At 42.9% G+C, this 24,393-nt stretch overlaps 1 protein-coding gene across 1 annotated transcript; it reads right to left on the bottom strand.

Moving 5' to 3' along the window:
* Positions 1 to 5,641: 5,641 nt before the first annotated feature.
* Positions 5,642 to 22,748, bottom strand: vcpip1 (valosin containing protein (p97)/p47 complex interacting protein 1). The gene is made up of 3 exons (XM_028594069.1): positions 19,891 to 22,748; positions 9,162 to 9,248; positions 5,642 to 7,276 (listed from the first exon to the last, which is right to left on the bottom strand). The coding sequence occupies exons 1-3, from the start codon at positions 22,559 to 22,561 to the stop codon at positions 6,513 to 6,515; spliced, it is 3,522 nt and encodes a 1,173-aa protein (XP_028449870.1). The 5' UTR covers positions 22,562 to 22,748; the 3' UTR covers positions 5,642 to 6,512.
* Positions 22,749 to 24,393: the final 1,645 nt, after the last annotated feature.

A 24,393-nucleotide genomic window follows, 5' to 3' on the forward strand; every position in this document is an offset into this window, starting at 1 on the left:
GACAGAGACACACACACAGACAGAGACACACATAAACACACACAGACAGACACACACACACACAGACAGACACACACACAAACACACAGACACTAACGTTACATCCTGGTACCACACAGACACGCACAAGCACACACACACAGACACACACAAACGCAGTCAGAGACACAGACAGAGAGACTATGTCCAGTCTGACACTTGAACAGTTTTACTAAACTGAGACTTCCTTCCCTCCCTGAATCATCGTGTAAACTGACACACATCGTGTGTGTAATTCATGGCTCAATCCAAACGGGATCTGAACTTTAGCGAGTCTCTCTCCGTTCACTACCGGACACGTTTATTCCAGATTAAGAGCCCATTGCGGTCAACGGGGGCGGGACTTAGATGCAGCTAATATGAGCATGCTACGTGCTACGCTAACGTTCCCTCTTTTTCTCAAAAAACTAAAACAAAGTGCAGAGTCTCACATTTGTTCACCTCAACGTCAAAATAAACCCAAAAATGACTGATTCACATCTTCAAACTGGAGATGTGTTTCTCGCCAAAAAATCTCAAAACAAAAAAAGTTTGTTTAACGTTGAACATGAGGATCAAAGTTCAAATAAACGGAGTCGGAGGTAAAAAAAAAACACTTAAACATTTTAAAGTAAAAGAATAATTGATTTTGTGTAAAACAAACAGGTTTTTAAGGCCAAACGATCTCCAACACGGAGATATTTAGTGTAAACGGACTTCTGGTCATTTTTTAAAAGAAATAGCCCAACGTTTTATTCCATGTTCTGATTGGTTAGCTTAGCTTAGCTTAGCTTAGCACAAAGTCCGGCACATCAACGTCCAATAAAACCACACCGTGTTCAAAACAGATTAAAACTAAACTGATTTATGCTTCACACACAGCTCTCGCCGTGGGTTTGTGTGTGTGTCTGTCTGTCTTGTGTGTGTCGTGTGTGTGTCTGTCTGGTGTGTGTGTCTCAGTGTGTGTGTCTGTGTGTGTGTGTGTGTGTGTGTGTGTGTGTGCGCGCGTGCGTATGTGTGTCTGTCTCGTGTGTTTGTGTGTGTGTGTGTGTGTGTGTGTGTGTCGGTCTCGTGTGTGTGTGTGTCTGGTGTGTGTGTCTCGTGTGTGTGTGTGTGTGCGTATGCGTGTGTGTCTGTCTCGTGTGTGTGTGTCTGTCTGGTGTGCGTGTCTGGTGTGTGTGTCTCGTGTGTGTGTGTGTGTGTGTGTGTGCATATGCGTGTGCGTCTGTCTCGTGTGTGTGTGTGTGTGTGTGTGTGTGTGCATATGCGTGTGCGTCTGTCTCGTGTGTGTGTGTGTGCGTATGCGTGTGTGTCTGTCTCGTGTGTGTGTGTCTGTCTGGTGTGCGTGTCTGGTGTGTGTGTCTCGTGTGTGTGTGTGTGTGTGTGTGTGTGTGTGTGTGTGTGTGCATATGCGTCTGTCTCGTGTGTGTGTGTGTGTGTGTGTGTGTGCGTGCGTATGCGTCTGTCTCGTGTGTGTGTGTGTGTGTGTGTGTTCGTCTGTCTCGTGTGTGTGTGTGTGTGTGTGTGTGTGCGTATGCGTCTGTCTCGTGTGTGTGTGTGTGTGTGTTCGTCTGTCGTGTGTGTGTGTGTGTGTGTGTGTGTGTGTTCGTCTGTCTCGTGTGTGTGTGTGCGTATGCGTCTGTCTCGTGTGTGTGTGTGTGTGTTCGTCTGTCTCGTGTGTGTGTGTGTGTGTGTGTGTGTGTGTGTGTCTGTCTCGTGTGTGTGTGTGTGTGTGTGTGTATCGTCTGTCTCGTGTGTGTGTGTGTGTGTGTGTGTGTTTGTCTGTCTCGTGTGTGTGTGTGTGTGTGTGTGTGTGTGTGTGTGTGTTCGTCTGTCTCGTGTGTGTGTGTGTGTGTGCGGTAGAGAGAGTGATGGTGATTATCTTCAGAGTGAGTATTGACCCTTGAGTCATAGTGAGAGAAACAAAGCCGGCCTAGATTTAACGCAGGAGCATTAATCACATTTTAATCAGGGAGTGTAAGAAGTGCCGCTGGATGGATTTTGTCGCTGTCTGACAGAGCCAGACTAGCAGTTTCCACCTTTATGCTAAGCTAAGCTAAGCTAAACTAAGCTAACCTGGGAACAAATCTGAACATCAAACTCTTCCTTTAAACTAGTCTTACTGTTCAGGCGTCCGGCGCTGAACTCCGAGCCTTCTTTGGTTCAAATTAAACTTTTAATCGGGGCCATTGTTGTAGTGAGCACAGCCCCAAAGGATGCTGGGAAAACAGCTCTTCATAAGCATCTAATCACGACTTTAGGGAGGTATTAATAATTCAACGTGTTGTGGGTTCCGTATAAAACGCTGAAGCAGCGCCAGACTCGTACTTTTGGTTAAATGAATGAATTGCCGTAAATAAAGCTGCCGTTTTCACCCGAAATAAGAATCCGTGAACAACCTCGTTGTCAAGTTGAACAACCTACCTCCCCAAGAACTCACAACAGCAGAAGAGATTAAAAGATTTTTCAGCCCTAGCTTTCAAAATCAAAGAGTCAACGTTGTTCTTTTCCATCATAAAGGGAGCTTTATCCCTCCTGTTGGCCTCCGGTCAAATCTGACCCATTTTCAAAAGGTTTTTATATCAGAATATTTGGGTTTCTTTCAACCAAATTGTCCAAAAAATTAAACGTGGATGGTTCCCTACAACGCTCTTAACAAGTTAAACAAATAATCAGCTCAGTACTTTCATTGAAATTGGGTGTTTTAGTCAATTTAATAGCATGTGAAGAAAAAACAATTGGTTAAAAAAAACCTTGAAAAAAGTGACAAAAATGTCCAAAAAAAGTGACAAATGTAAACAACAAAAGCTTTACAAATTTGGTAAAGAAACCCACAAAAACTTATTTTTTGGGTCAAAATTTCTAATGAAAAATCTTTTGGTTACATTTTTGTCACTTTTTTCAAAAAGAAATTTAATTTTTTGACTTTTTGGTCACCTTTTTTCCCATTTTTTTGGGTAAAAGATTTTCGATGTTTTTGTTGATTTTTCTGCACTTTTTTTGGAGTTTTTTTTTTTTTTTTTTTACATTTTTGTCACTTTTTCCCCCCAACGTTCTTTCATTATATATTTTCAAATGATATAACATTATCATTTATTTTACTTGTAAAAGAGTAATGGTTGTAGGGAACCATCCACGTTATTAATTTGGACAATTCGGTTGAAAGAAACCCAAATTTCTGATATAGAAACTTTTTGAAAATGGGTCAAATTTCACCCGAGGACAACAGGAGAATTAAAGACAAAAAAAAACGCAGATTGTTTTTGTGGCGCCACAGCGAAGATTGTTGTCTTATATTGTTTAAAGGATATACATGTAAATGTCCATTTCAGTACATACTCTTTATTTTCATGTGTTTCAGTTTTTCAGACTTTGGAAGACCAGAGGCAGGACTTTGCTGGAGAACTATTTGAAAACGGCGCCACCTGCAGGAAACGAGCGGTACTACTGCAGTTTCTTTCAACATTAATGTGTTCATTGTATAAAGAAGTCAAAGGCTGAAACTGGAACAAACTTCTCATGACTAGGGCTAGGGCTAAGGCAACTAATGATTGTTTTCTTCATTCTGGATGAATGGATTAGTTGTTTGGTCTATAAAATGCCAGAAAAAAAGCCCAAAACCCTGTCATTCCTTTTAGGGATTTATTTCTACTGTTTATTTATGAATAACTTATAGCTAAACTTCTGTGCTCGCTTGCTGACAGGTGTTACAGTTATACCTTTGGTTGGGAATCACTGTTTTTAGAGAGAGTTTAACCCATGTGTTGTCTTCCATTGGACCGTGCACAGAGGTCCTCCCGGGTCAATGTGCGGCCTCTAGCTCACCCAGTAAGAGTGTTCGCCCCATGGAGTCCTTTGCAGCGGAGCAGGTTCGAATCCGACCTGCTGCCCTTTGCTGCAATCATCCCCCATCTCTCTCCCATCTTTTATGTCTATCCACTGTCACTATGTAATAATGGGAAAAGCCCCAACAAAATAATAATAATAAAAAAAAACACTTTTTCTGCCGTTTTTTGTCCCTTTTTTCGACACTTTTGGCACTTATTTTCAACGTTTTTGGCGCTTTTTTGCCGTTGAACACTTCCTTTTCACTAGACTACCATGTATAAACAACACTCACACCAACGTATTATTAGTTTTACACTTAATTTTGGAATTCACGGTCAATAAACCTAATTTATATGAAAGTTCAGAGAGGATCCTGTCACGAAAACATTTCAATTTCAAATGCTAAAAAAAAATTAAACAAAAACACCCCAAAATTCCATGAAAGTACAGATCCGATCTCTTGTTGTACTTGCGAAGGTGAGTTGTAAGGACTCATCCACCTGTGTTATTATTATTTTTGGGTAAATACAATTCGGTAGTTAAAAAGAAACCCATATTTCTAAAAATTGAAATTCAGAAAATGGGTCAAATTTGACCCAAAGACAACACAAGGGTTAAAATGTAAAGAAATAAAACATCAACTCTCTCTACCTGTGGGTGGCGCTGTTTGGTCTGAAGATGCATTGAGGGGCTTCACGTCAATCACAGTTTTTTTAGGGGGGGGGGGGAATAACTAGCCTCGTGAGACCGTCCTAATCTGGCGAGCTTCAGTTTTCCACTCGCACATCAGTCTGGCATCTTGAGGTAGAGAAAATTTGGAGCCGTTCGACCAAACAACCGGCCAATCAGCGTTGGTTTTGAGGCGGGTTTAGGTGGTGATAGACAGATGGTTTATCCAATCAGCTAACCAGGATTTTCAGACAGCGGTAGCCCTAATTCTGTTAGCCGATCGCTAATGCTTTTTCCTCTTGGATCCTTCATTTGGAATATGGACCAGGAACCTGAAATGGTGTCTTTTATTCCTAAATTCTCGTTACACAAACGGCAAATCTCCTTTACCGACATGTTGCTAGCTTGCTGAGCTAACGAGCTATGCTTTGCCTGCAGCAGCAGCAGGGGTAGCCTGGCTTATGGTTGTATTTTCATACGCTTCGTGGATCTGATTGGTTGATTTGGTCCGTCTATCACCAACTATAGGTGGTGATAGACAGATGGTTCCTCCAATCAGCTAACCAGTATTTTCACCCCTTCCCAAAAGTTCTCCAACAGAAAGTTCCCAGATGGATATGCCGAGCAAATGCGAAGCGATCCATCTGGCGGAGTCAGGTTAGGAAATAACAATATTAAGCATCAACTTTTACGTGGAGACCGTCGGGGAGAAGATTTCAGGGCAAGTCAGGCAGTCACGCAAACACAGATCCAGAGTCGTCAGACAGAGACGGTGGAGGAGCGGATTATGGTCGATGAAGGCGTTGATGCGTACAGACGCTGCTGCACTTTTCAGAGCGTGCACTATGACGGCTACATGTTTTTTTTTTTTTTGCAGGACACCACGCAGCTCTCCTCCCGGCGGCAGATTAAGACTCGGGAGGATTCTTCTATCTACAGGAATGCGTCTCGCACGTGAATCTGAGCGGCTTTCCCGACTCGGGTCTCGGTGCGTTTGTGTGTGTGTGTGTGTGTGTGTGTAGCCAGAGGAGGGGGGCGCGAAGGATACGTTTCGGACACCACGAAGGCGATGTATTTGCAAGGCAACCGTTTACGATAAATCATTAACGGAGAATAAAAGCAGGAATCAATCAAACGTTGGTGTTTATTTTCTTACTGCGGTGGGATGAGAGAGTGCGTAGCAAAGTGCAAAGAGCTCACACACACACACACACACACACACACACACACACACACACACACACACACACACACACACACACACACACACACACACACACACACACACACACACACACACCTCGTGTTGCAACAGAAGTGTGACATTGTCGTGGGAGTGTCTATGACTTTATCGCAAGAAAGCTCGTCACAATATATCGCCGTGTGGCTCGTCGTCGTCCCGACGCGAGTCTGCAGAGATCCGAGGTCGGTCGGCTCGCTCTTCAGTCATGCAGAAAAAAAGACAACGAAACACAATGAAGACCAAAAGCTTCCGGATCCGACCTGAGGCGTTGTGACCCGGAGGTGGCGCCGTGGCGATGCTGCGTGTGTGTGTGTGTGTGTGTGGGGGGGTCAGGAGTAGGGTTGGGCATCGAGAACAGATTCCTACTTGGAATCGGTTCAAAAATTAACGATTCCATCGGAGTCGTTTCCTTATTGGAATCGTTTTGGAGGATTTGGTTTCAAATCTGATGGTCATATGGTTCCAGATTTAACAGATGCGCAAGTTTTGGGTTTCCGTAGCGACCAGGCGCTTGTTGTGTTGCAGCCACGGAGCACAGTAAGCGGCGCTCTAGCGCGGCTTTATTTTACGTTGAAAAAGCCTCCGTCAAGCTGCAACCCCACCTTTTGAATCAAAATAAAACGTTCCTCTTATTCGACCCGTTTCAACTCCACCGCTCAACGAATCGGAATCGCGAATCGATGAGAACCGGAATCTAACGGAAGAATCGGAATCGGTAAAATCTAAAACGATGCCCAACCCTGGTGAGGAGTGATCAGGAGTGATCCATGGGTTCCATGGCGTTGTTTTGCTCGCCGTCCTGACTCTCCATCTCCTCCGTTTGCTCCGCCTTCCCGTCCGGTTTGCCGGCCGCGCCCGCCGCAGGTTCGCGGTCGACCTTCGGCGTCGGCTGGCCCGCCTTAGTCCCGTCTGTCCTCTCCTGTCCGCCGGCATCGGCGCTCTGCTGCTCTCGGAGGTGGCGCTCCATGGAGGCCTGGATGGAGGACACCATCTCCTGTAGCTTCCTCCGCTGCTGCTCCATCAGGCCGGGGTCCGGCCCGCGCCCGTCCTTCATGGTGACGAAGCCCGGCGCCATGCGAACCAGCTCCCGCGTGGCGTCCTCGGGGATGCCCGACAGGTCCGGAGGGCCCCGGGACACGCTGGCGCTCAGGTCCACGCCGCTGCTGTGCTGGCGCGTGATAGGCCGGTGCTCCGGAGGGGAGGAGTTCCCGGCGCTGCCCAGCGAGTGGCCTTTACCCTGGAAGGCCGTGACGCTCTGCAGCTGCTCCTTCTTCCTCACCACGCCGCCGCTGCCGAGCCGCAGCCCGCCGTGAGACGGGCTGCCCTCTCGGCTGCCGCGGCCGGCGCCGTCCGGGCGCAGCTGGGCCACCGCCTCCTTCACAAGATCCTCCACATCGGGGCCGACGGGGAAGTGGCCCGCGGCGTCCACGCACAGCTCCAGGCGCTCCTCGGCGGCGTTGTAGACGAAGGTTTTCCCCGTCAGGTGAGGCAGCGTGCAGTGCTTCCCGTCCATCAGGCCTGAAACACAAAACCAGAAGAGTCTTCAGGGAACCAGGTTTTCTAAAGGTTTTGCTATCCAGGATCACCTGATCCAGCTTACTTTCGTGCCAGTTTTTTTTTTTAAAAGGAACATTGGATTGGATCATTGTAGGGCTGCTCCCTCTTAGTGGATTAGTCGACTAATCGGTGGTTTAGGTCTTAGTCAACTTTAGATTTCTTTATTCCATTAGTCATGTTTGATGCTGTTTTCATGCTGAATGACTTATTTCCAAGAAACGTACGAGCACATCTCTGGTAAACACAAGAATTAAAGTGGTGCTTTTAGCACGACTCTTTGTGGAGAAACTCAGATTTACAGATCTGTTGATTAAATCAACTAATTTATTAGTCGGTACAATAGAATGAGTGTTAGGCGATTAAGAATTTCTTCAATCGAGCACAGCCCTAGATCATTGTGATCCAAATACCAAATTTCAGGATTACCAAATCCTGTTTACCAGAGCCTTAAAAGGCACATGTGTCAAACTCGAGGCCCGCGGGCCAAATCCGGCCCCTCGCAGATTATGATCCGGCCCGCACATCAATTTAGGTTCACAAAAGATTTTGGACCACCTACTTTTAATAATAATAATAATAATAATAATAATAATAATACATTTTATTTATGGGCACCTTTCATAGCACTCAACGTCACCTTACAGTTTCAAACAAGCAAAAATACAGTTAAAAAGGTAAATAGAATTAAAAAAAAACACATTTAAAAGATTGAGATAGAAAATTAAAATAAAGCAATCAATCAAATTATTTTGATGGAGAGTGTATCATGTGGGGTAGTCACTTTTACTGGAAAAAATTCAGACATTTTTGTCACTTTTTCCAACATTTTTGGGTGCTTCTTTTCTCTGATGGCCGAGGAACTTTCTCCTGACTTCTTCAGGACTTTATGTCGACCAAACTGTGAGTGAGAAGACTATATGACACAAAGCCTATCAATAAACTAAACATGTCTGGCCCTTGGTGTGATTCTTATTTTCCAGTGTGGCCCTCTGGGAAGTTGAGTTTGACACCCCTGCTTAAATGGAGCCAACAGTGTAGCCTACTGGCTCAGCAAAGAACAACAGGTAGGCACAATACCAGTGGCCACAAATAGCCAATGTTTGTTTTAATTTTAAGAAACATTTTACATTTATTATTTTGTTATAATGTTAAATAACAAAACAAAAACAATACTATCTAATAGTCCATATCTTAGATGTGACATGCTTCATTATGCTTCAAATATGAAGAAATGTCTATGTCAGTAAACACTGATTTTGTGATCATTCACTTAATAAAAAAAAGAAACTGATTTTATTTGGTTTGACAAATCTGGGCCAAGGATGTTACGACACTAAATCATTTCTATCCTTCTGATCTAATGCTGCAGAAGTGAAACTATGAGGTGAGACTTGAGGAGTACCAAACAGTGAGAGAGGCTGGGTATGATTTGAATGTTTCTATACTGGTGCAAAACCAGTATAGAATCAAAATAAAATGAGGCTTTCTTCTCAATATCTTCACCCCTCTTAGATGACTAATCAGTCGTTTTCGGTTTTAGTCGACTAAGATTTCTTTAGTCTATTAGTAATTTTTTGATGCTTTTTCAAGCTTAATGATTTATTGTGTTTCTGTCTGTCTGTCTGTCTGTCTGTCTGTCGTAGAACCAGTTCAAGCTGAATCTGTAACCGCAGCAGGTCAGAAATCTCCCCAAACCTGACTACAGGAATCAGGGTGTGTCCAAGTCCCATGTCTCATTATTATCTGTCTTTGTGTCTCTCTGTCTGCCTTTTGTTTGTTCCTTCTTTCTGCCTTTCTGTCTGTCTGACGATGTGTCCCAGCGCTGCAGGTGAAAGCCAAAACGTACCCATGTCCTTCTTGACGATGTTGTAGAAGACGCCACCCTGCTGGAATAAGTGCGGCAGCTTCTTTGCGTACGACCAAACATCCTCGCCTGGAAAATAAAGAGAGAAACTAGAATCAACAAACCACACACAGACAGACAGACCGACAGACAGACACACACACAGACACACACACACACTGACCAATCAGGAAGCAGCGTGCAGGTGTCCTGTACACCTATACGAGAGACTGGTTTCCTCTCACGCAGATAAACAATCAGTCAGTCGACTATTAAATTAATCTCAGACTATTTTGGTAATCGCTTAATCGTTTAGAGTTAAAACTTCTTGTTTAAATGTGAATATTTTCTAGTTTCTTCTCTCCTCTGGGACAGGAAACTGAATCTTTTCATCCTTCCCTGCGTACTTCCTTTCCTATGTCTTCTTTCCTCCATCCTTATTTATTCTTCCTTCCCTTGTCTTTTCATCCTTGCCTCCTTTCTTTCCCTTCTTTTATTCCCTCCATACTTCCTTTACTCTTGCCTCCTTACATACTTAAAAACTTACATAATACTACAGCTGCAAAGATTAATGGATTAGTTGTCAACTATTAAAATAATCAACTATTTTGGTAATCGATTAATCGTTTAGAGTTAAAACTTCTCTGATGTCAGTTTGTTAAATATGAATATTTTCCAGTTACTTCTCTCCTCTGTGACAGCAAACTGACTCCTTTCATCCTTCCTTCTCTGCATTTCTTCCGTTCCTCCTTCCCTACGTACTTCCTTCCTTCAGTCTTCTTTCAATCCTTCTTTATTTATTCTTTGTTTGCTTTCCTTCTATCCTGCCTTCTTTCTCTTTTCTTTCCATCCTTGCCTACTTCCTTGCATCCTTCCTTTCCTACGTACGTAAAGTGTAGAGCTGCAAAGATGAATCGATTAGTTGTCAGCTATTAAATTACTCTCCAACTATTTTGATATATTTGATATCCATGAATCAGTTTGAATAATTTTTAATGTAAAAACAGGTAAACTTGTGTGATGTGAGTTTGTTAAATGTGAATATTGTTCTAGTTTCTTCTCTCCTCTGGGACAGGAAACTGAGTATCTGACATTTAGATGCTTTTTTTTTTTTACAACATTTCAACATTTTTGTCAATGTTTCTACCTTTTGTTTTTTACGACCTTTCTGTCAATGTTTTTGTCGCTATTTTTCTAGACTTAGACTTCTCTTTATTGATCCTTTAGATTTCCAGCAGCAGATTTCAGCAGCTTACAAAACAATTGTATAGAAAATATAGAGGTATAAAAAAAATACAGTATAGAAAATACAGTATAAGAATAACAAACAAAAGCTAGCTAGTTGACGTTTTTTGCCACTTTTCTCGACGCTTTATCTGCAGTGTTAGTAGTATCTGCATGAAAAACAGGTAAACTTCTGTGATGTGAGCTTGTTAAATGTGAATATTGTTCTAGTGCCTTCTCTCCTCTGGGACAGGAAACTGAATTTCTTTGAGTTGTGGACAAAACAAGACATTTGAGGACATCATCTTGGGCTTTTTGGGAAACGACTGATCCACATTTTAGAGACCCAGCAACTAATCCATTTATCCAGAAAACAAGCCACACCTTAGTTGCAGCCCTAAACTGAATGTATATATACAGTACAGGCCAACAGTTTGGACACACCTTCTCATTCAGTGTGTTTCCTTTTTATTTTCATGACTATTTACATTGTAGATTCTCACTGAATTCATCAAAACTATGAATGAACACATATGGAATTATGTACTTAACAAAAAAGTGTGAAATAACTGAAAACATGTCTTATATTTTAGATTCTTCAAAGTAGCCACCCTTTGCTTTTTTTTATTAATAAGGGAAAGATTTCCACTAATGAACCCTGACAAAGCACACCTGTGAAGGTAAAACCATTTCAGGTGACTACCTCATGAAGCTCATTGAGAGAACACCAAGGGTTTGCAGAGTTATCAAAAAAAAAAAAGCAAAGGGTGGCTACTTTGAGGAATCTAAAATATAAGACATGTTTTCAGTTATTTCACACTTTTTTGTTAAGTACATAATTCCATATGTGTTCATTCATAGTTTTGATGCCTTCAGTGATAATCTACAATGTAAATAGTCATGAAAATAAAGAAACACATTGAATGAGAAGGTGTGTCTAAACTTTTGGCCTGTACTGTATGTATGTATGTATGTATATATATATATATATATATATATATATATATTTTTTTTTATTTTTATTTTTTAAGTGAATGAGCACCACTCAAGATGCTGCACCAAGTTGTTTTCAGACTCTGCTTCGTTAACATGTTTTCTTTTCATCTTACGTTTGAAAGTGTCAGAATTAAAATATCCGGGTTGATTTAAAGTAAAGAAGGATTGTGTTTGTGTCCGAGCAGCTAAAAGCATCTGAACGTTTCTACTGTGTGAAGACTCGGAGCGGATGTTTTGTGTTTCTAAGCAGACGGCAGGATTGTTGGACATGAGCTCGTGCTACCGGGAAGTGCAGCGTCAGGCCTGCAGAGCCTGAAACCTTCCTGAATATCGACAGACGCTGACTGTTGGCCGGCTCATTTGTTTATCTGGACGCAGCCGCGACCTTCGACCCTGTTGGCAGGTGAGACGGGGGAGGGCGGTGGCGAGATGCCTGAGTCAGCACATGGAGCACGCACACACACACACACACACACACACACACACACACACACACACACACACACACACACACGCACACACGCACACACGCACACACGCACACACACGGACAGACAGACGAACACACACACACGGACAGACAGACGAACACACACACACGGACAGACACAGACGAACACACACACACAGATGGACAGACACAGACAAACGAACACACACACACACACACACACACACACACAGACGAAACACACACACACACAGACGAACACACACACACACACACATACACACACACACAGATGGACTGACAGACGAACACACACACACACACACACACACACGGACAGACAGACGAACACACACACACGGACAAACAGACGAACACACACACGGACAGACACAGACGAACACACACACAGACGAACACACACAGATGGACAGACAGACGAACACACACACACAAACACACACAGACAGATGGACAGACACAGGCGAACAAACACACACACACACACACACACACAGATGGACAGACACACACACACACACACACACACACACACACACACACACACACACACACACACACACACACACACACACACACACACACACACACACACACACACACACAGATGGAAACACACACACACACACACACACACACAGATGGACACACACAGACACACACACACACACACACACACACACACACACACACACACACACACACACACACACACACACACACACACACACACACACACACACACAGCATTTGGAGCCACCTGTGAGACTCTCAGCTGATAATCTGTAGTTTGTTATTCACCTGCCTGCTGTGACCAATCAGAATCAAAAATAATATAAAAAGTAATTGTCTAAATGTCAGTAATCAACCGGGGAAGTTTAATGCTGATATCAGTTATAATATTGTCCCTGTTCACCTGCAGTGACTCCACTTAAAATCTGCTCTCTGAACTAAACTAAGACTAATTTATTTTAGAAGAGGTTGCATGAGAAGGCGAGGGAGAAACCCCTTACAGGTCACAAACTTTCATTCTTACTACAGATGTAACTACGCATCGTGAATCTGTTAAAAAAAATGGACATAAGTCAGGGTCTCTACAGGTTTCACCATGTCAAATTTAAGACTTTTTTTAAAGACCTTTTAAAGACCATTATGAATGAAATTTAAGATCCTCACAACAACCCAAAAAAAAAAAAAAGACTAATGTCAGAGTCTGGAAACACTGTCAACAACTCCCCGATTTGCTCACTGGCATTATAGGACCAGTGTCTAGATTGGCTGCAGTATACAGTAAGCTGCATGTTGGTCTCATGTGTAGTCCTAATCAGTGTTGGGAGTAATGCGTTACAGTAACGTAACTACCGTATTTTTCGGACTATAAGTCGCTCCGGAGTATAAGTCGCATCAGTAAAAAAATGCGTCATGAAGAGAAAAAAAACATATATAAGTCGCACCGGACTATAAGTCGCATTTATTTAGATTACAAATACAAGAGTTATTCAACTACACAATAGCACACAGAACAATACGCTGAATACGGTAGGTGTCCGGTATGTTAACGTAACACATTAACAGATATTGAACTATACAATAGCACACAGAACAACTAGCTAGCAGGGCGTGGAGCACGGAGGTATTAAAAGGCGTGGAGACGTAACTGCACCGTGAACGAGCCCCTCCAGACTCCTTCCTCCACCTCTGGACATCTTTCAGCCCACGATTAGCCGATTAGCTTTCTTTGTTTTCTTCATTGCAGTAAGAGTCACCTTTTCTCCAGTCTCCCTCATAAGTTTCTCTCTCATTTCAAACTCTCTTTCTGCTGCTCGATTACCGTTTTCGGGGCTGCATATTTTACTACCTGCAGTTTGTCTCTTTTCTTTCTCAGTTGTCTTTATGAGCAGCATATAGTTGTCACAAGCCTAGAGCGCCCTCTCGCGGCTGTAGACGGTAATGTTTTCAGTATGAATTAACATGTAAAAACATGTTAAATTATATATATTTTGATATATAAGTCGCACCTGACTATAAGTCGCAGGACCAGCCAAAGTAGGAAAAAAAAGTGCGACTTATAGTCCGGAAAATACAGTACTTTTTTCGGGGAAAAGTAAAGTAACGCGTTACTACTTTTAGATTTCACTGCCTTCTCAGCTGCGCTCACAAGCTCCACACAGTACGTGACCGAGGCTGGTAGTAAGCAATGCTGCAGTAGCGTTTTTTGGTTCGTTGCTTTTTGCTGGACGGCGCTCCGAGCGGAGAGCTATGCGACACATGCCACTACATCGCTGAGGACTAGGGGTGGGAATCACCAAAGGTACCACGATACGATATTATCACGATACTTAACACGATATTATTGCGATTTTAAAACATATTGCGATATTCTGCAATATATTGCAATTTATTACCTTTTTCCAACTTCATTATTATGTCCCCAAAGGAAAACTTTGTCAACATCTGTTTGTTCATCTCACATGAATTTTATTGCTGTAAAATGTGACTGTCAAGCTGACTAACTAACCAGCACTTTAATGAATATGTTATAAATGTTGTATACACCTGGCAAACTGAACTGTTTGCATTTTTAATTAATTGGACTAGACTGTAATACCAACAGGTATGCACTGCTGTGCTACTACAGGTATTTTTACAATTAAAATGAGTACAAAAGCGGCGACAACCTTGGTTCCGGTGTTTTTAGCAAGTGACAAAATCCTTCATTTTCCCAACGTTGTATGGACAGGTCTTTGCACATGAAGTAGGCGATGGCTTGAGTTATTTTCTTAGCTCGCTCTGAATTGGGAGGTAGCTTTGTCAAGCTAAGTATGTCCAGTGTTGGTTGGTTTTCGGGCGGAGCTGGTTTAGCATTAGCTTTACCGCCCTCGGCTAACGCTAACTCTGGATGGTGGCGTGTGAGATGAGCCCTCATGTTTGTGGTATTCCCTGAGTATTTTATTTGCATACGGCACTCCTTGCAAATCCCATGTCTCATGTCCATCTCAGTTGTCCCTTTGTTAAAAAAATCCGAAAAAGTCAAAACACTTGATTTAAACGCAGATGGTGCATTTTGATTTCTTTCTCTGACGCTGCCATGTTTATTTTATCTACATCCTCCTGCACGCTGACAGTCACCCCGCTGACCTCACCAGAAAACAAACAGCGCCATCTGGTGGACTGAATAAGCAATTGATTTTATTATTATACTACCAAAAGTTAAATGCCACTACAGTATCGCTGAGGACTATGCTGGATTTTTTAACTGAGGACTGGCGGTTAAATCGTCCGTCCTACAAACAGAGCACGCCAGGCAGACACCAAGCTCACAACCTCACAGATGGATGCGGTGGAGATTAGGGCTGTGTTCGACTGAAGAAATTCTTAGTCGACTAACACTCATTCAATCGTATCGACTAATCGATTAGTTGATTTAATCGATAGATCTGTAAATCTGAGTTTCTCCACAAAAGAGTCGTGCAAAATGATGCATATATTGAATAAGATAACGCCTCCTTTGCATATTTAAACAAGTCAGAGAACATGCAATACAACAAAAAATTGCCGTAATGAAAGTAATCAAAGTAGGTTTAACGATGATATCTATTAGGTAAAATGTTAACCCTTAATTCTTGTGTTTACCAGAGATGTGCTCGTACGTTTCTTGGAAATAAGTCATTCAGCGTGAAAAAAGCATCAAACATGACTAATGGACTAAAGAAATCTAAGTTGACTAAGACCAAAACAACTGATTAGTCGACTAATCGACTAAGAGGGAGCAATGTTTTATGTATTAAACTGAACGGACACTTCGCTGCAACACAAACAAATATATTTATTCACCTCTATTCACACACATTGAGGCATATTTTGATTTCGTTTTGATTGAACTGTATTTTTGAGGAACTGTAGGTCTACAAAATGAATTTTACAAGAAATTCTTCATAGGGAAACCAAAACCCAAAGTAGGCTTTAGTATGAAACCATTCATAATGAAACTAATTGCATATTTGCCTCAGTAGCAAAGTTGGCAGTCTTGCTGTGTGCATTTGATTTTTCTTGGCTTTTGGAAAAAAAACTCCAAGGCTGGGTTACACTAGAACGACATTTATAGGTGTAATAACTTTGCTAAATAAAAAAAATACAATCCTGCTGGTACCTGACTTTTATATACTGTACATTAAACAAAAGGCAAAGAAAATCCAATCACTTTTACCTATTTTGGCCATACTGTCATATTGACCGATCGGATTTTCGCGGTTTTGTTTTTAATCTTTTGCGTGGTTGAAGATGCATCTTGGTTGTTTAGTAATAATCATAGTCTCTGTCAGAGAAACGTAAACTAGCGGGGTCGAGTAACAAGTGTGGGCAATGCATCACCGATGGGCCGAAGGCAAAGCCAGAGTCGGTAACGCAGGCTACGGCGTGGATGGTTCTGAATCAGAAGGAAAGCACCGGGCGATCGCTCTGTGAAAGGCGCGGTACACGTAGACGGTAGCTGTCTACGTGTTCATATAACTTTATACATGCTACAACTGGCTGGAGTTGTACACCAGCTGTATAAGTCCCGGAGGAAGTTCATGCAGCGACTGGCAGAGGAGCTGAGAGCGGAGTTTATGGAGGACAAAAAGGGAAGCGGCGTACGGTCCAAACAGCGCTGCGCACCGCAGCAGACACCAAATCGGAGGCAGTGCCAGGTTAGGTTAGGTTATAAATGTTCAAATAAAATACTTTTAATTGTTATTTGTGAATTATGTTGAATTAATTTCCCCCAATAGGTTTCATGAATGTATGAAATAATCACGGTTTAGCCTACTATGCCATGATCTGATATCAAGGGCGTTGTATTGAATCAACAGCCACGTGCAACTTAGCTAGCAGGGTTAGGATGAAACTAAAAATGTGCGAGAACTATAGACTAATACAGGCTTAAATGAACTGACAATATTAGTTATACGACTTACAGTTGTCAAGAATGCACACATGCCATCTCAACCGGGTCCTCCGGACAGCCTGTTTCTTTTTTCTTTCTCCCTTTTCTCCGAGTGGCACGCGTGCCCACTCGCGTTGTGAAGCGCGTGTCCGCGCTATTCTCCGTCGACGTGCTCTTTACAATCACTGCTGATAGACGGCTTTTTGTATATATATTTCTGATACCGTGGCGGGAGAAATCTAACCGTGGCGGACCGCCACCTACCAATCAACATAGAGGAAACACTGACATTAACACCGTGTAACGGCGATGACCTGCCGATGTGCATTCAACCCGCGCTGGACTCTGTGAGGTGAGAATCTGCAGTGTAGTTCAGACACTTCACTGATAAACCAGAGATTGGCTTTATGGTCAAAGATAGCTTTTGTAGAAGTAACTTCAGTCTCTGCCAGAGACACCTGCTTTTAAAAGTAACGAGTAAAGTAAAAAAGTTACTTTCCATAGGGGGTAACTAAGTAAAGGATTACTTTTTTAAGAAGTAACGAGCAAACACTACTTTATAAAAGTAACTTCCCCAACACTGGTCCTAATACAGCGAGTTATATTTGGACTAGCGACAGAGAGAACTACAGAATAAAAACCAAACATTGTAAAGATCTGAGGGAGCATTAGAGGCAGCGTTGCATTGACGTAGGAACATTAAGACCTAGTAAAAATTATTTAAGACCTACAACACAATACTTCAGCGAATTTAGGACTTTTTAAAGGCCCTGTGGAAACCCTGTAAGTGTGTAAAGATTTTCAACCGGTTGAGATAAACAGCCTAGGGACTAACCTACTTTCACTTTTCTTCTTTGTTTATTCATTTGAAGAGATTAGTTTATTATTTCATTTGTAGTATTTAACCCTGGTGTTATCGTCCCGGCTAAAAAAATAATGTGACACTTTTTTCAACATTCTTTTGCATTTTTTTCAGCACTTTCTTAAAAGTTTTTTGTTGGTTTTAGACATTTTTTGTTGCATTTTTCCCCCCCTGATGTTTTTGACACCTTTTTATTATTATTTGTGTTTCACTGATTGTAACTTTTTTCGACATTTTTGTGACTTGTGCTGTTTGTGCACTTAGGTTTTTTTTCCCCACTAACACCAAATTATAAACACTAGTTTTACACACACTAGATATGTTCTGCAGTTTGGTTAAAATTTTAATGTTTTTTTTCAACGTTTTGGTCGACACTTTTATCGGAGTTATTTTTGGTCACTTTTTTTATGTTTTTGTGTCCCCCCCCACGTTTAAGAAGCTTTTCCGACATTTTTGTCACGTTTTTCACCGTTTTTTTTATCAATTCTTTTTTCAAAGGCTAAACTTGAATGAAACACCCAAATTCAATAAAAGTATTGAACTGATCATTTTTTTTACTTGTGAAGAGCGATGTAGGGAATCATCCAGGTTATTTAGTTTTAACTATTTAGTTGAAAGAAAACCAAATTGTTAAATATTCTTTAGAAATAAAAGTTTATTGAGTACCTGCGTTATTATTATGCCATTATCATTATATTAGATGAAAATGGTCTCAGAACGACAATATTATCGTTTGTCGCAATAATTTCTGGGACAATTTATCGTCCAGAAAAATGTGTTATCGTGACAGGCCTAGTTAGAGTTAAGTGTAACGTTACATTACTGACCGATTTATAATAGGAAAACACTGACATGGGACATTTCACTGCACTATACAGACTTCACTTCAAGTACTTTAACTACATTAATGATGCAGATTAAACCCTTTTACTTTTGAATGCAGAACTTTTATTTATTGTGGAGTATTTTCGCAGTGTGGTGTTAGTACTTTTACTGCAGTTAAGGATCTTAATAGTTAAGTTAAATCTCTTTTTTAGAGACTTTTTATGCTTCAGCTTTTTTTCTTTCTCTCAACTTTCCCGCCGTGTGTCGCGTGAAGCGTGTGTCGGCGCTATTCTCCCACATGTAGGGAACCTCGTGGATTAACCTGCAACATGTCAGCTGTTTGGACATTCTTCAGCGTGTGTACAGAAGATAACAAGTATGCAATATGCAACACCTGCAAGGAGACAGTAGGGCGTGGAGGGACCACACCAAAAACCACAATCACATTTCTTTAGTGTGATATTAGATGTGAAAAGAAGGAAATGGTTCTAACATTGCTCTTTAGATGTGTGTGAGTGTCCCACACCAGGAGTCATTTATATAGTTCTGTTTTATAGTGATCCATTATCTGTTCAACAACATGTTCTATTAAAGAAAAGATAGAAAAATACATATTTGTGTGTGCTGTAAAGTGGTTAGAAAAATGAAATCAGAATTGGCTAAAATCGGTATCGGCTGGCCGAACTCAAAGAAAATCGGAATTGGCCTAGAAAGTTGTAATCTTTGCATCTCTAACTTTTACTGCAGTTAAGGATCTTAATACTTAAGTTTAATCATTTTTTGGAGACTTTTCATGCTTCATATTCATCTTACACAATTTTTTTTTTGCATGAACTTAACCCTGTGTTGTCTTCCCGTCAACCTTGAAAAAAAAACCTTATTTTTTCTAGGGCTGCCACCTAGACTGTCGACTAATCGGTCGTTTTGGTCTAAGTCGACTAAGATTTCTTTAGTCGATTAGTCATTTTTTATGCTTATTTATGCTTAATTACTCATTTCCAAAAACTTCTGAGCACATTTATGGTAAACACAAGATTTAAAGTGGTGCTTTTGCAGGATTAATTGTGGAGAAACTCAGTTTTACAGATGGTTAATTAACTACATTTATATTGTGCTTTTCTAGTCTTAACCACCTCTCAAAGCCCACAGCTCTGTCAATTAAATCAACTAATCGATTAGTCGACAAAATCCTATAAGTGTTAGTCGACTAAGGAGTTCTTTAGTCGAGGACAGCACTACTTTTTTCGACGCCTTTTTTTCACAGTTTTGTTTTTGCTTTTTCCAACGTTTTAAATTGTTAAATTTTTCAGCGCCGATTTCTACGACCCACATCTTCCGATTATAAAACAAAAATTGAAAAAAAACAGGTCAATTTGACCCAAAGTCAACAATCGTGAAGTGTAAAAACGCTTACAGCCGTTATTCTTACCCATCAAGGTTGCTAGGAGACAGAGGGAGGACATCTCGAGGTCGATGCTGTCCTGGAGTTCGCGGCCACTCGTCCTGCCGCTCGTCGTCACGGCGTCCTCGCCCTTCACCGCGTGGTGCAGGCCGGCGTGGGAGCTGGAGGCGCGCGGTATGGACGCCACGGGGCTCTTCTCCTCGCCGCTGCCTCCTCTCAGTATCTCCACGGTCACCCTGTCGCCGTGCTGCAGCGCCACGGGCTCGTTCTCCTCGCCGTCCCTCGCGGGGACCAGCTCTTTGGGCGGGAAGCCGTAGCGGATGAACTGCTGCGCCGGCGGCACGCCGAACTGGTTGCCGATGCTCCGCTGCAGCTCCGAGAAGGTGGTGTGAGCCTGCAGGGTCAGCATGGCCTGCCTGCCGTCGCTGGTCGTCACGCGGATCTTCTTCTCCTTATTGGACGACGACGACGACGAAGGGGAGGATTTAGTCGGCGTGGCCGGAGCCGAAGAGGAAGTCTCCGGTGAGCCTCCCGGGGAAGACGTGCGGCCGTGGCCCTTCTGCTCCTGCTTCAGCTTGTCCGTGAGGCGCTTCTGCGTGACGAAGGCCTGCTCGCTGATGCTCTGCTGGATGCTGCGCTCCGCCCGGCTCATCGTCAGCTCCTCCTTGTGCAGCGTCTTCCCTTTCTGACCCGTGAGGATGATCTTAGTGGGTGGCTGCGGGTCTGGCGCCGCCTGCGTCGGAGTCTCCGCGGCGTCGGTGAGACGCGGCACGTGAGCCCCGTCGATGGACACCGGGTTGTACTCGTCCGGGTTCTTTTTGGCGGTGTGATGCAGGATGGTGTTGACTACTTTCTGCACCAGGATCTCGCTGCCGAACTCCCCCGGGAAGTGCTTGGTGACGAGCTTCATGGCCACGTCGTACACGTTGCTGTTCAGCGAGGGCTCGGCCTCGTACTGGAACCAGTACACCGTCTCTCTCACCACGCGGCCGCCCCACTCCAGCGTGATGGGGAAGGCCTCGGGGAGGTTGTCGTACTCCTTCTCCTCCCAGAAATGTTTGAAGCCGCACCCGCACTTCCCGCCGTGGGAGCGCGTGTTGGTTCTGTCTCCGTCCAGATAAACCACGGAGCCGTCGCCGCGGATGTGGCGCACCGACGTGCCGTGACACCAGTTGCAGGTGTTGAGGGAGCTCAGTTTATAATCCGGGACGAGCACGTCTCTCTGGGGGTCGTAGGAGCACACCACGTTGTTCAGCGGGAAGCTGTAGTTCTTATCCGGCCTCAGCTGGCCGTGAGTGGATTTGGCCAAGTTGTAGAGCTTCCCGCCGGGAGCCAGCCACTCCGGCAGCACGTGCAGCTCGGAGAGGGCGCCGCATATCAGGCAGCGGTGCAGCCGGTTCTCCATCACCGACTTCTTAGCTGCCTCGGTCACCTCTTCGGGCTGGATGCCGATCACGCCGGTGCGCCTGTACACGTACTGGTGCACGTCCGCCACCAGCGCGGGATGGATGCTGTGCTTCTCCATGAACACCTCCTCCATGGCGTTGACCAGCCGCATCAGGTACTTATCCTGCAGGCTGCGGTCGCCTCCGATCACGCAGCTGCCGTCTTGCTCCAGCTTGATGTACTTCCTGATGAGCTCCTGTGGGACGCCCCAGGCTTTGGGAAGCAGGCGAGCCGGCAGCTTTGGCAGCACCGTGTTCTTGATTCCCACCAGAGGGATGTAGTGGTTCCTGCCGGAGCTGCTCCACGCGATGCAGATCGGTTTGTTGAGCTTCCCGTCTTTCCCGCTGCACTGCTCCTCCGCTACTAGCCCGGGCAGGAAGGTGGCCGAATAATCCCCGGAGCTCCTCATCCCGCTCAGGGAGTCCAGCAGGATTATGGGCCGGTGCAGGACGTTGGCTAAACCAAATATATGGATGTTGCGTAGTCCGAGCGGCACGCCTTCAGGCGGGATGAAAAGCGGATCGCACTCGTTTATGATGTCCTCCCACTCTGCGGCGTCGATAAAATCCTGAAAGAGAGCCTTGTAGCGGTCCAGGTTCTGCTTGAAGTTCTGTTTCAGGTTTTCCCTCAGGGCGTGCCAGAACAGTTCCCTGCCCACCAGCGCTCGGGACACGGCGTGGACCAGGCAGTGCCCGTCTCCGTCTACGTGGACGGGGATGAGACATTCCCTGCTGCTGTTGGCTTTCTTCACCTCCTCCAGGGTGTCATGGAGGTATATGAGGCTCCCTGACCGGTCTTTGCCATAGCCCATTGTGGAAACATGGTCCGGCTCGATGAGAAAAGCTCTGTCTCCCAGGAGAGAGCAGTCAAACATCTCACCTTGGTTCATGTCCCTCAGCAGCTTGGCTTTGCCGGTTTGTTTATCCATGCCGTACCTGGTGAGCACCGGCGACAGCAGCTTGCAGTGGTAATTAGAAAGCCCCATTACTTTCACCAGCTCCGTGCCTTTCTTCGGGGCCCCGGTGACGCCGAGCAGGGCGTTTCTGAGCAGATTGTGGAGCACAACATCGGGATCCGTGACTTCTTCGACATTTAACAGGTTCTTCTGTTCGTGGCGTTGACCACACTCGGTGCACTCGATGCTAACGGAGCCGTAAGCGGGGAAGAATAGTCTCGCCTGACATTTCGGGTCCGGGCAGGTACCGGACAAAATACGCTTGTCTTTTTTCTTTGAGCTCTGTAGCAGCGACATGTCGGGCGGGAAAGGCTTAAAAACTGTGCGTCAGCTTCACTAAATCATGATAGTTACCCTCCGGCGAGGCTGTCCGTTAGCTTCAACTCTGCTAGCGATAGTTATTTGCCACAATAATACAAGAACAACACGGAAGCGGCTGTTTTTTCCTTTAGCAACTGGCTGTTGCTAAACGTAAATACGTCATGACATAAGATTGTGGGACTTGTAGTTCTGCTGTGTATTAACTTTAAAATATTTACACACGAGAATCATAAATAACTCGTTTCCACTTGTATTTATGTCACTATAACTTCAAAACAAGAGGAGATTTTTTTTAATTTCACACACATCCATTGTTAAATGATTAAAATCAGCAACGTCAACGTTCAATCGCCTACGTTTCCCAGAATGCAACACGCCGCAGCGACGTTTTCGTTGTGTGAGGAAGTCAATAAAGCAGAATCATGGCGGTTGGGCGGAATAGATGGATTGTTTCTCAAAGTATCTTATAAATTTGGTCCCCGAATTGTAATAAAAGTGTTTATTGTGCTACAGGTGCTCGTACACGTTTGTGTTGCAGTGTGGTTTGAACGATACGGGGCATACAACTAGCTGACTTTAAAATCAATGTAACTGACAACGGTAGTTTGGTGGCTAGCTTACGAGCTCATATTATAACGTTAATTAGTTGATTTAAACAATAAATAATTGTATTAATTCAAAAATAATTCACAGCGTAGACTAACTGACGGCCGTTACACGCAGAGTTGTGGATATATGGAGTGATAATGTTACATTATTGATCTGAAATATGGAGAAAGAAACTGTCGCCAAACTCCATTCAGAAATCCGTCAATTTAAGACTTCGTCAAACTCAAACTGCCAGTAACTAAGTACATTTACTCAATTACTGTACTTAAGTATAAATGAATTAATATCAATAATTTACTTGAGTATTTTAATATCATGGTATTTAATACTTTTACTACATCTCAGAGGGAAATGTACTTTTTACTTCACTACTTTTATTTTATTCAACCCCAGCACAGTCATCCGTCAGAAAATACATCACGTTATCCACTTCCAGTTTCCCTGTCACAATAAAAGCACTATGTTTACTGTAACTTCCTCTTAACCTTCAATTGAGAGGTTACACAATAAAATACCTTCCACTGTTAATAACGTACATTCATTTTAATTATTTAATTTATTTATAATACTAATTTGATGAATTTACTTTTTTACATATATTTTTAATTTATTGTTACCTATTGTAATTTATTTTGGAATCATTTTAATATACTTATTAGTTTTGATAAATTCTTTATAATTTTTATGTATTTTTAAGTATTCATTTTTTAATTATTTTTACTACAATATTTTGTTTTATTTATTTTTATTTAATTATATTTAAAAAATATATATATATTTTAAATGTATTTTTAATTACTTTTTGTTATTGTATTTTTAGTATAGTGGCAAAAATTTCACCAACAGGTCAACATCGCCATCAAGTGTCCAACAGAGGAAATAGCAGGACTTAAAACTAAAAGAAAACTCGTACTGGTAAAATAAAAACACAAAGAAGAAACATCTGGTTTAATATTGATTGTTTTTTCATTTGTTCACAGGACCTCTTCCTAAAATAAATATATTAATATTTCTGTTCATGGTAAAACCTCTCTGAACATCTGATAACAGTCTGTACATTTATTATTACACTGCACATATCTATATTATTCTTACTACCATTATAATGTTACTGCTACTACATTGCACATATCTGTACATGTTGTTCATACGTTGTTCATATTACATAGCCATATTTATTCTGCTCTTATAAGGTAACT

Source organism: Perca flavescens, chromosome 12 (assembly GCF_004354835.1).
Source record: "Perca flavescens isolate YP-PL-M2 chromosome 12, PFLA_1.0, whole genome shotgun sequence".
NCBI lineage: Eukaryota > Metazoa > Chordata > Actinopteri > Perciformes > Percidae > Perca > Perca flavescens.

What these genes read in the sequence shown, in the direction of transcription:
- vcpip1 (XM_028594069.1), bottom strand. Translation starts at nt 22,561, where the DNA reads ATGTCGCTGCTACAGAGCTCAAAGAAAAAAGACAAGCGTATTTTGTCC. An exon ending in TCTCCTAGCAACCTTGATGG is followed by an intron (nt 9,249 to 19,890) that starts GTAAGAATAACG and finishes TTTATTTTCCAG; the next exon opens with GCGAGGATGTTTGGTCGTAC. An exon ending in CATCGTCAAGAAGGACATGG is followed by an intron (nt 7,277 to 9,161) that starts GTACGTTTTGGC and finishes TTTGTGTTTCAG; the next exon opens with GCCTGATGGACGGGAAGCAC.